The sequence below is a fragment of the Tetranychus urticae genome, chromosome 3 (genome assembly GCF_039701765.1).
Source record: "Tetranychus urticae isolate SD_2017Ah chromosome 3, NJAU_TeUrti_SD_1.0, whole genome shotgun sequence".
Lineage (NCBI taxonomy): Eukaryota > Metazoa > Arthropoda > Arachnida > Trombidiformes > Tetranychidae > Tetranychus > Tetranychus urticae.
Genome location: NC_142960.1, coordinates 22,645,985 through 22,656,609, shown reverse-complemented (window position 1 = coordinate 22,656,609; position 10,625 = coordinate 22,645,985). Strand labels below are relative to the sequence as shown.

Here is a 10,625-nt window from a genome sequence, read left to right as displayed (position 1 = left end):
TCAAGTTTATGTTTGCAAGAAATATTTATTGAGCAATAAGACTTTCATGAAGTTAATGTTGGAATCGATCTGAAATCATTCATATAACGGGTTCAATAGCAAATTATTTACAACAGTTGATTGATTTCACTATTAACTAATTTATCTTTTCAAGGACCGATTGAAAACGTAATATTATTCATCATTTTCCACTTTGGTCTACTATACAGATCTTTGAATAATTATAATCAAAATACATAATAAAAGTCATTCTTTGAGTGAAACCTGCAACAGCTTTTAGATTTGTGTAGTTAATAATATCTTGTTGAAAAATGGCTTGATTAATCAGAATTGGCTTACAAATTAAGAGATTGCTTCATTTCGTGTCTGTTCACTTCTACCATCTACTGGACAGCAATTGAAGTGTTTGTTGATTCATCAGTTTGCATTTTAATCTTATTTTAACTTGAAGTTATTTTTTAATACAAATGCCTGAATCCTGATCACCATCGATCTGACATCGATTCTGATCTTTGTGTAAATTACTTGGACACAAAGTTGTAGCTCCTAGGCAGTCTGAACAAGTTTTGATCACTGAGTCCATCAGGATTGGAGCGATAGAGGGTATACTTGGATTAATGGGCAAACGAAGGGAATGCAATGATAATTGTGACACCGAGAGTTACCATAGACGCCATTAAGGTTGGACTGAAAACGAATGAGCCATGTAACCTGTAGCCTACGTCTGCACGTCCTATCCGTTCGAGAAAAAGCATCGTCTAAATGAGAAAAGAGAAAAGAGTGGAAATGCCATTTTTGTCATTTGCTTGTTCGCAATCTCAATCACAATCTCAATACCAACCTCCATCATGTATTTTTCACCCAAATCAAGTAAACTCTTTTGATAGACTACATCATAGACTGAAGCTGCTTCCACATTTATACCAATAATGTATTTATTCATAAAACTAGAAGTCCAGAAAAGCGATAAAGAGCTTGATCCAAGAATAAAATATCGACTAAAATCATAGCTACCAGAAATCATTGTGTAAAGCGAAACAAGTCCCATAATATTAAAGGCTGGATACATGAAGCTTAAATAGGCAGACCAGATGTTGTTGGCAGTGGAAGTTAGTTCAATGGTTGCAGTATAAATCTGTCGGTAATAACGTAAGCTTTGAAGGCTCCAAGTAACCTCTGGATGAGCTTTTATTGACTTTTTGATCAGGATAAAAGACGCTCGAATCAGAGAGGATGAAGTGAAAAGAGTATGAACTTTTATGAAAACCAAGATACCAACAAGAGGGTATGACACCTGATGTGAAGTTTCAAAAGCCATTTGTATCAAACCTGCTTCATGAGGTTGAATGACAGCGATGTAGACACAGCCTGGAAGGTAACAAAGCCAAGTGATCAAGAAAAGAATTGCAAAGATGAGGGTTTCCTTTTTGGCTCGTTTCAATTCATCAGTGATGAAAGGGTCATTAAGTGAAAATCCAACCAATCTCCAAGCTTCTTCATAGTGACTATAATCGAGTGGAAACAAGAATACTATGACCAGCAGTGCATTGATGAAAATATCGCCTCCTAATACAGTGATTATACTCGAACCAGAAAAGGTCAGCAATCCACAGAAATCAAATCGAGGTAAATACCCAAAAAACATTGCAATATCATGACCAAGTGTTGATGCGAATAATAAAGTAAAAGTCAAAAATGAAATCAAGTTAACTCTACCGGGGAAAATGGGTAAAATGCGAAATCTTAAATGATCGGGTATCGGAGGTTTAATTGGTGTTGTTGGTATCTTGTTTTGTCCCAAAATTTGAAATGGTTTAATCAGATTCGATGACATTCTTGGAGATTTTTCACAATTCTAATGTCTACTTGAATACTGGTAATGAAAATAAGTCAATCTGATTTTTCCTGTTGATTCTTTATGCAGGTTTCACTTTAAATGTGACTTTATTTATTTGAGTTTCATTTTAATCGATAAGGTTTTGTTTATATTTTTGGAAATTATTGTCATTGTTAATAAGGAAAATAAAGTTTTTTTTTTGGTTACATTCAAAAGATTAACTTTTGATTGAGCATCATTAACGATCAATATGATCATCAACTCATGCAATAATCTTTGCTGTTAATCGATTATAGAAATGAAATGGATTTTACGATCTTAAAAACAAAAACTTCATTAAAGTTGATCAAATCAGAATTTCAATTTTCAATTCTTGGAAAATAAAGCAAATTGAAAACATTGCGTTTGTACCAATTTGTATAATTTATTAAATAATTTATAGCGTATAAAGTTTAGTTTTTTAAGAGTAGAAAAGATTACTCTTAAAAAGATTGATTTCTTCAATATTTAAGAGCTACAAAAGTTATTTTCACAAAAAAACATTTTTACCTTCTAAATATTATAATAAATATTTTACATTGCATGAGTGGGACTAATTGGGTGAAAGAAAGACAGGCGATAAGGATAACTTGTGACCGAGAATTGGTATTGGATTGACGCTGGATTGGCTTTTAAAGACGAAATTTGAAGTAGAATTATGTCGCTATGTCGTTCCATTTACTTCTGGTTATCTTAAGTTAAGTTATGCTAATTTTTTACACAGAATCGGGTCATTTGCCAGAACCAAACTGAGTTTTAGATTCCTTTTTCGGGTTATAGATTATTTTGATTTTTGATAAGATTAAAACTCTTCATTGATTCGAGATACATTTACATGTTATGAATCAGCTAAGAAATAATCTTTGAAACATTACAATGGTTGACTCAAAGAGAACTCATTGATTAGATAATCCTTTTGTTAAAGCCGTAAAACTTTCAACAGGAGGCTGCAAGTTCGACTGTTTACTTGTTTGACTAGTAACAGAACAATTAAATTCACCGGTTCTCAGAAAAATTCTCGAACTTCATACGATTGATAGCAGAATGACTCATTTAAGCTCAAATGGCCCAATTGTTTGATAAATGAATGGATAATATAACAATCCATGAAATCTTCGGCTATGATTCACGTTAATGATGATGCACGGGGTGATATGATGAATGTTACTTTAAAGCGTTTCAACTTGCTTCTGAACCACGTAAAATTTATGCTTGTTACCAAAAAATCCCCAAATAACAGCAATATTTTCAATAACAATGTTGAATGGAATGGCACAAAGGGCACCAATTAAGCAGAAGATAAACTTAGAATATCCTAAACGCATCAAACTAAAAGATTTGATAACACCAAAGATGTACATGTAAACGTTAACGGCACCCACAAAAGCGACTAGAGTATTGAAAAAGACGAAATCATCTGTTGGTAGTGGGCATAACCATGCTAAAACAATGTTAGACGTGCTTAAAGGAATGGTCATCCATGCATAGAGAGACATGGTTAGAAACAGCTTATTTTGAAAAGGTATTTTAGGTGAATGAACAACCAGAAAGATTCCTTGTAGCCATCTTTTCCTTTGTTGAATGAAATCAGATATGGAGAATGGTGACTTTTCCCACATTTCTCCTTCAATGAAATCAAAGGTATAACCTTTTTTATATGCTATCATTGAGAAGTAACAGTCTTCAGCAACCGATCCATCTAATCCATGGTCAAATGAAACGGCCTTTTCTGCTTTGTACTTGGTAACGACATAAGAACCTAGAAAGATTACAAAAATATTTTAGTATAACATAAAAATTCATAGAAATATTTAAACAGAGTTCTGCCAATATAAGAGTAAATACAGAAAATGTCACTAAGTTCAGGCAAGTTGATTAGGTTGATATTAGGTGAAAAACCTTAAAGCAAAATTTTGACAAGCAAATATGAAGTCTTAAATTTTACTCCCATAATGTTAGCTAATTATCTCAACTTTCAAGCGACTGTGCACAGAAATTAAGCAAATGGTTTACCGACGAAATCTGGAGCTTTTTCTCACTTGGCCTCATTTGTTACTTTTGAAGATGCCAATCAGAGGTAAAAATAAAATTGGCATAAAACATGGAAATGTACATAGTTCATCTAGAGACAGTCATAGAGCAGTTTCTGTCTCATTTGCCTAAACTATTTGTGCATTTGATAAATTTCTCGGTAAAAGAGCTTTTCAGGTAAAATCTCGTATACCAAAGTTGACTATACAGTTCGAAAAGTATTTGCAAAAATATGTAAATATACGACCAAGAGTACTTGCTTGACTTTAGTGAGATTTTCTGCATCTTATCGAAATAAATGTCGATAGTTAATGACGCGGTTGCCGCGGAATGATCGTTTTGACGACTATTCTATTTACCTTTCCAGCTGAATAAAGGACGATGAAACATGTAGAATTGAAATCTAAGCTTGCCCATATCCTCAGCAACTCTGAAAGAGTCTGCTAAAGTTGTGAACCAATTTACAATAGATCCATTAGCATAAGTGATTAAACCTTGACCAAATTCATGTTTTCCTCTCATGGTAAAATTCAATACGCCACGAACAGAGTTTTCAGATACTAAAGTTTCTTCGTCAAGATGAACAATGTAATCTTCCTCTCCAAGAATATTAACATCATCTTCCAAACAATATTGAAGTGCTCGAGCCTAAAGTTAACGGGGTGAAAAGGATCAGAAGCAAAAATAATGAAAGAAAAGAATTAGTTATTCCGTTGAGATAAGACAAAAATGGATTTTTATAACAAAAGAGAAAGTTTGCTGGATAAGATAACATTGTTTCCTTCAGACTTTGATTGCATTAGTGTCAATCTCAGATCAACAAGAAATTCGTTATCATAAGTGAGTTACCAGGCAAGAGGTAATTTGTTGATGATTCATACCTTGTACAGAGCACCCGTTTTAGTTTTGTAATCAAGAGGTACAACAATTTCTCTGATTCTAGGATGTTTTTCCAGATTAACAGGTCTATCGGTGACCACTTCAAAGATAAAATTTTCAACACCAACTGCCAAGCAAGTTGATAAATTTTGTTGAACATTGGATTTGACCAAATCAGGATAATCTCCTCTGGTTACAGTTCGGAAAGAAATAAAAGGAGCTAACAATGGGCTGCCCTTTAATTTAACTTTCTTTGGAAATGTGTTGTAGATGGTTAAGCCAAGAAAATTACATAGACACTGTGGAAGAGCGAGAAGAGCCAAAAATCTTAACAAATAAAGAATCGTACAGGCAAAAACTCCATATTTAGCAATGGGATCAAACTTTTTGGCCTCCTGGTCGGTAGAGTAGATCAATTGAAAAATGAATATAATGATTAAGGTGAATAGAAGGCAACAGTGAAGCAAATGTTTGGTTCGAGAGTTAAATTTTAATGGAGAAAGCCATCGTGTTTGCGAAAGTGTCTGCCGTTGAAAAAGAGGTAATTGTTGCATGTTGGAAAGTCGATTAAACCAGTCATAAGCATAAACCGATAGATCAGTGATCATTGATGTAGACTCAAACTTGGCCAGAGAGCAAAACAAATCGCTGAGTAATTTGAAGAGTAATTCATCGCAGACAATTTACACAGAATAAAGAGGGAGTAAAATACAAGATGAAGGAAAAATGATCAACAGCAGATGAGTGCAACACGAATTAAAAAAATGTAAACAGTGATTACATTTACATATGAATTCACCTTCCGACTGACACAATAATCATGCTTCTCCAAGCGAAATAGCAAGGTTGAATTAAACTAATCTTCAACCTATTAGGATTTTTAAAACAATTATTTGTCAGATAAATAAAGGCAACGCCTAAACAGATTAATTTCAGTGTTAAAATCAGAAAAGGAGGTGTCAATTTTTTTTCAGAAACAATATTCCCAGGGAGTTTCACCTAATTACGAATAGCATTTGGAGATAAACATAAACTTTCGCCTGTTATATAATAGATGGCGCTTGCAAGTTTGAGTCTAAAAGCTTTTTTATTGGTTGATTTGAAAATCATTTTTGCCTCTCTATTCTGACAACAAATGATGTTTTTTAATGAAATTTTGAATCAGTTTTCCCCTTTCCTTTTCAATTAATTAACTGTTTCTTTAATCAATTAATTTTCTTACGTTATCATTTTTGTTTGTTTTGTTTTGATATTGTTTTCCTTCTGTTATTTCATCATGAGGTCAGTAAAAATTGCTGCGCTAATTGAAACGGTTTCACCATCCTCTTCTCTCAGTATGAAAAGGAAAAAAGAGGACAATGAATCGGAGAATTATTATACACCACCTTGTTTACCTTCTCAATTAAGGCAAAAATCCATCGGTAAGTAGTTTATTATTCTTTAAGCATGGTTGAGCAGTGTATCTATTGTATCTATCAGATGAACTGTTCATCTACTCTCTCATTCATGTTATACATGTCAAGATGTAATCTAAGCATGGTCGACTCATTAATGTTTTATTTTTTCATTTTCTATTCTTTTCAGGAATTATTCGACGTTCTCTCAGTGAGAATATAACTCCGAATAAGGGATTCAAAAAGCCCAGAATGCTTTCCGATTCAGGTACACCACTTTCCACAAGGAATCAAATTTCACCTCCTGTTAAAGAAACTGTTAAAACTCTTGTTGTAAAGCCAGTTGATGACACTCCCGCAGTCGAGCTTTCTAATGATATCGAACCAATAAATAACCATAGGCTACCACAAAGTTCACCAGAGCATTTACCACGTCAGATATTTCAATCTCAATCGCATTCTCAGCTACAGCCTCAGCCCGCACGCCAGTCTCAGTCTCAGTCTCAGTCTCAGCCCGAGGTTCAAATTCCAATTCCAATTCCAATCAAAGTGATGGCCCAACCAAAACAAAATCTCCAACCTCAACTGCAGCCTCAACCTCAGCCTCAGCCTCAGCCTCAACCTAAGCCTCAACCTAAGCCTAAGATTCAAGTCCCAATCAAAGCAACACCTCAACCACAGCTGTCTCAGCATCAACCTCTCTCGCAGCCAAAGCCTTTAGCATCAACAAGTGTAACTCAATTGCAAAATTCCCAGTATCAGTCAGAGCCAACTCAGGAAGAAGATGAAGATGATATAAAAGCTGAACCAGTTCCCTCGGGGTTTAAACTAGCCAGCAACAAGGTTCTTTTTCTGAATCATGTTGCACAAAAAAGAGTTGCATATTTAACAAAGCAACTTCAGGACATGAATATAGATTTATCTGTTTATAAGGCTGATAAAGATAAAAAAGGACCAGTTCCACCGATTTCATGTCCCATAGAAAATATCTTGAATAACTCAAAATCAATTAATTGTCCGGATGCTGATGATGAAATCTGTAATTCAGCAGACGACGAGTTCTTACGCAATCTTGATGTGAATAATTTGGTTGGAAAAGAGGGTGTTTTTTAATATTCTAAGTTCTGTATTTATTTATATAAAATCCGATTTAAATACTTATGTGAAAAAAACTAACTAATTGAATGACCAATGAAAAAATTTGAAGTTGAAAATCAGAAAAAATACAATTTGTTATTTATTAAGCTTCAAGCATTATTATTAACCCATATCACAATTGTCTGAACTAAAATAGATAATAGATAAAGGCAAGTGGCGAAACAGAAGATAGTCCATTTACTGAAATGGAAGATATAAAATAAAAGATAGAAGACAAATAGGTAACAATAAATTGCTCTATCGGCGAATTTTCGCAAATTAACTCTCGGAGGTAAATTGACGATCTTCCGTTGAGGTGGATTACAACTGCTGGACATATTTTTCTCAAAATAGTAATAAGAAGTGGGCGGTGATAAAACAAGCTGACTTATCCAACCGATCATATCATCACGATTGTAAAGTTCAGAGAACACGGAATTATATTTTTCATTAATGAATTGTGAAACCATGATGAAGAAACTGACAAGAAAACTAATTTCATAACTGCGAACAGGTTGAAGATCAGGATTACCCTGATATTTAATTTCACCGGCTCCCTGTTTATCAACTGGTAAAGATCCTTGACCACCTCGTCTTCGTATTAGTGAAATATCATCACTAGTGAGATCAGCTCCAGTGTGTTTTGGTGTCATCATGATAGATTGATTGAAGGAAACTCTGTTTTGTGTTTGAGATTGTCGGGTTGGCGAGTCTCCAAACGATTGATCTAGGGATAGTTGGGTTGTCTCCATTTCAATTGAAGCAAGATTTATCTCGAAAATGTTTGCCATTCGTTCACACAAAATTCCGGAATAATTTTCAGTCTTTTGTTTATCTGATATTTGATGCTTTTCATCGAGATCAGATGATTGGTCTTCCGTTGAGTTGAATGTTTTGATCAAATTTTTGAAGCTAAATGCTTCTTCTGATGTAGAAGATGCTGAATGAGATTTTATGTATTCTGTAAGCTCCTTCCGAGTGATCATTATTTTTCTCAGTAATGTAGATAATTCATTGCGAGTTGAATCAGAGAATAGACGAGTATAGGTGAAATCATTAGGTTCACATTCTAAAAGTGGATGGCGGTAAATAAGTCCAGCAGAGATTGGAGAATGGCAAGAACCTCTATAATTTGTTATCATAGAGAGACGAGAGTTCATCGATTTATTTGGTGACAAGTTATTTTCAAAGTTTTTCTCTGCGTCCTTTATCATTGAAACTAAACTACTTTGATGGTATACCTTGATCACTCTGAACAGCATGAATGTGTTAATTGATGAACTTAAATCAAGTCTCATAAATCGTGGAATTAATTGTCGGAAGATGACAGTGTAGAAAAAGAGATTGTCATCGATAAAGCGCTTCCATGAAGGGTCGATTGGCATGTTATCTGAAAATTTACTATCCCCATGCATAGCATCAGTTCCTTCATCACTTGCTCGACCAGAAGAAGGATCGATGTATCGCCATGGCTGAATAAAACTTAACCAAACCTCCAATGGTAATCGAAAAGAAGCGTCAAGAGGCCATTTGTCAAATGAGACTCTGATGAAACTATAAAATCTACGGAGGAAGATATACTTGCTGCTCCAGATGTTTTCTTTCAATTCATCCAACTCATGATTTTCAAAGAGGGAAACGTTCAAAGAAAGTTTTTTGTTGATCAACGAATTAACAAAGTAGTGTAAATGCTTAATCAATATCCGAACACATCTCATGTGATCTTGATTGTGGGCCAATAAGGGTTGAAGTTGAGTATGGGAAGGCATTTTTTTAAGAATGTGTTGCGGAACTTTTACATTGACCCATAGCTCAATTAGAATCGTGATAATTGTTTCCGCCTTGTTTAAATTGGAACCAAGTGGGTCTAAGATTTTGGTGTTATTTGCTTGATTAGAATAAGTCATCTCATTTGGCCGATTTAGAAGCTTTTTTAAATTGAGTAAAGATGTTTTGGGTAAGTTAAGAGAGCCACCGTTTTGACTTGAGTTAAGATGAAAAGTTGACGATAGCGATTGCCACAATGATGATGGTGACTCTGGCATGGTTGATGATGATGAGCTTTTAGCAGCAGAAGATTCCAAAGGAACAAAATAATTAAGGTACATTTCAATAAGAGTGATATAAAGAATATTGGCAGGATTTCCATTGTCTAGATTTTGCATAACTTTAGAGCTGTGTACATAGTGAGCAAGATGAAAGAGGAAAAATTCGAACGCATTAAGAGATACACGATTAGGGACTACGGATGTTCCATCTGATACCAATCGATTAAGATAAAATTCTGATGGTAAGCCTTCTTCAATTAAACATCTACTTGGTAGCTGAAAAAACGAAAAGAAGAGATTTTAAGCCGATGGAAGTTATGGATGAAATTTTCTGACTACAAAATGATTAAGTCATGTTTAAAATAGCTATTGGGCCTGAATAATAATTAAGTCGCAATACTTACAGGAAGGCATGAGACAGGAAAATAAAAACCGGCCAATTGGTCTTTCATTAAGTACCTAATCCATTGAAAAAGAGGTCCTTCTGGGTGCATTAAATTGAGTAAACTGTGAAACTCGGCTTGGTGAGTTTGACTCGAGATAAACCTAAGATTGATGTTACTGTCATTTTGATAGCCAAAGGCAAATAAATTTTCAACAATGCTAGGGAAACAATTTTGAATATCCAACTGAAAATAATAAGAATCAAAAATAAAACGATTAGATAAGGAAGAAAACAAAACATAGGTAAACACATACCTTATAATTTTCAGAAAGACTTTCTTGTATCAATAAACTCAATTCTTGACATTTTTCCACTAAATTGGCTCTTTTCAAAGCAACCATAAAACGAGCTTCAAACTGTAATGACAAAAGGCAATAAAATTAAAATTAACAACAGATTAATAATCTAAAACAAAACATGCTTACGTTTGTATTCATATTGGAAGTCCTGCTGATAGCTTTTTCAATCAACTAATTAGAGTGACAATGGCACTCAAAGCACTATCAAAAGGTAAACACTTGGATAGATCAACAATGAAATTAACAAATAAATTGTAATAAAACGTAAATTGTTCATAAATTAATGAGAAAAAAGTCTGAATATAACAGTCACTCTGATAAATTTAGCAAAGTCAGGTGAAAATAAAATAGACAGACTCTACAAAACAGCAGTAACCAATAACATGTTGACACAGAAAAGCGGTTTTTTCAAAATTTCACCGATTTTGGCGCCAAATGGTAAACAATTCTGATGTTAATTTACAAAAAGATCAACAAAAGTTGACATTAAACTAATTGCCAATTAAAGTATAAACA

At 34.0% G+C, this 10,625-nt stretch overlaps 4 protein-coding genes across 5 annotated transcripts; 1 reads left to right on the top strand and 3 right to left on the bottom strand.

The window, feature by feature from the left end:
- Positions 1-483: 483 nt before the first annotated feature.
- On the bottom strand, positions 484-1,919 carry LOC107365121 (uncharacterized). The gene is made up of 2 exons (XM_015932586.3): positions 842-1,919; positions 484-758 (listed from the first exon to the last, which is right to left on the bottom strand). The coding sequence occupies exons 1-2, from the start codon at positions 1,832-1,834 to the stop codon at positions 615-617; spliced, it is 1,137 nt and encodes a 378-aa protein (XP_015788072.3). The 5' UTR covers positions 1,835-1,919; the 3' UTR covers positions 484-614.
- Positions 1,920-2,241: 322 nt separating this feature from the next.
- egh (beta-1,4-mannosyltransferase egh) lies at positions 2,242-5,753 on the bottom strand. Its single transcript, XM_015932733.3, has 3 exons — positions 4,789-5,753; positions 4,267-4,555; positions 2,242-3,635 (listed from the first exon to the last, which is right to left on the bottom strand). Exons 1-3 carry the CDS (start codon positions 5,392-5,394, stop codon positions 3,046-3,048), a joined length of 1,485 nt encoding a protein of 494 aa, XP_015788219.1. The 5' UTR covers positions 5,395-5,753; the 3' UTR covers positions 2,242-3,045.
- Positions 5,754-5,905: 152 nt separating this feature from the next.
- On the top strand, positions 5,906-7,424 carry LOC107365259 (uncharacterized). 2 transcript variants are annotated; one of them, XM_015932737.3, is made up of 3 exons: positions 5,906-6,067; positions 6,122-6,207; positions 6,371-7,424. In XM_015932737.3, the coding sequence occupies exons 1-3, from the start codon at positions 6,063-6,065 to the stop codon at positions 7,291-7,293; spliced, it is 1,014 nt and encodes a 337-aa protein (XP_015788223.2). In that variant the 5' UTR covers positions 5,906-6,062; the 3' UTR covers positions 7,294-7,424. The 2 variants fall into 2 exon arrangements, with proteins under 2 accessions (XP_015788223.2, XP_015788222.2); XM_015932736.3 differs by having other exon boundaries at positions 5,906-6,207.
- LOC107365256 (sphingomyelin phosphodiesterase 4) lies at positions 7,395-10,427 on the bottom strand. The gene is made up of 4 exons (XM_015932731.3): positions 10,236-10,427; positions 10,065-10,166; positions 9,770-9,994; positions 7,395-9,641 (listed from the first exon to the last, which is right to left on the bottom strand). Exons 1-4 carry the CDS (start codon positions 10,245-10,247, stop codon positions 7,428-7,430), a joined length of 2,553 nt encoding a protein of 850 aa, XP_015788217.2. The 5' UTR covers positions 10,248-10,427; the 3' UTR covers positions 7,395-7,427.
- Between the last annotated feature and the right edge of the window lie 198 nt (positions 10,428-10,625).

Excerpts from the sequence above, each read along its gene's own strand:
- LOC107365121 (XM_015932586.3), bottom strand. The coding sequence starts at position 1,834 with ATGTCATCGAATCTGATTAAACCATTTCAAATTTTGGGACAAAACAAG. Across the intron at positions 759-841 it reads GTGAAAAATACATGATGGAG|ACGATGCTTTTTCTCGAACG; the intron begins GTTGGTATTGAG and ends TTTCTCATTTAG.
- egh (XM_015932733.3), bottom strand. The coding sequence starts at position 5,394 with ATGATCACTGATCTATCGGTTTATGCTTATGACTGGTTTAATCGACTT. Across the intron at positions 4,556-4,788 it reads AAACGGGTGCTCTGTACAAG|GCTCGAGCACTTCAATATTG; the intron begins GTATGAATCATC and ends CGTTAACTTTAG. Across the intron at positions 3,636-4,266 it reads TCCTTTATTCAGCTGGAAAG|GTTCTTATGTCGTTACCAAG; the intron begins GTAAATAGAATA and ends TAATCTTTCTAG.
- LOC107365259 (XM_015932736.3), top strand. The coding sequence starts at position 6,063 with ATGAGGTCAGTAAAAATTGCTGCGCTAATTGAAACGGTTTCACCATCC. Across the intron at positions 6,208-6,370 it reads ATTAAGGCAAAAATCCATCG|GAATTATTCGACGTTCTCTC; the intron begins GTAAGTAGTTTA and ends TATTCTTTTCAG.
- LOC107365256 (XM_015932731.3), bottom strand. Across the intron at positions 9,995-10,064 it reads GTCTTTCTGAAAATTATAAG|TTGGATATTCAAAATTGTTT; the intron begins GTATGTGTTTAC and ends TATTATTTTCAG. Across the intron at positions 9,642-9,769 it reads TTCCTGTCTCATGCCTTCCT|CTACCAAGTAGATGTTTAAT; the intron begins GTAAGTATTGCG and ends TCGTTTTTTCAG.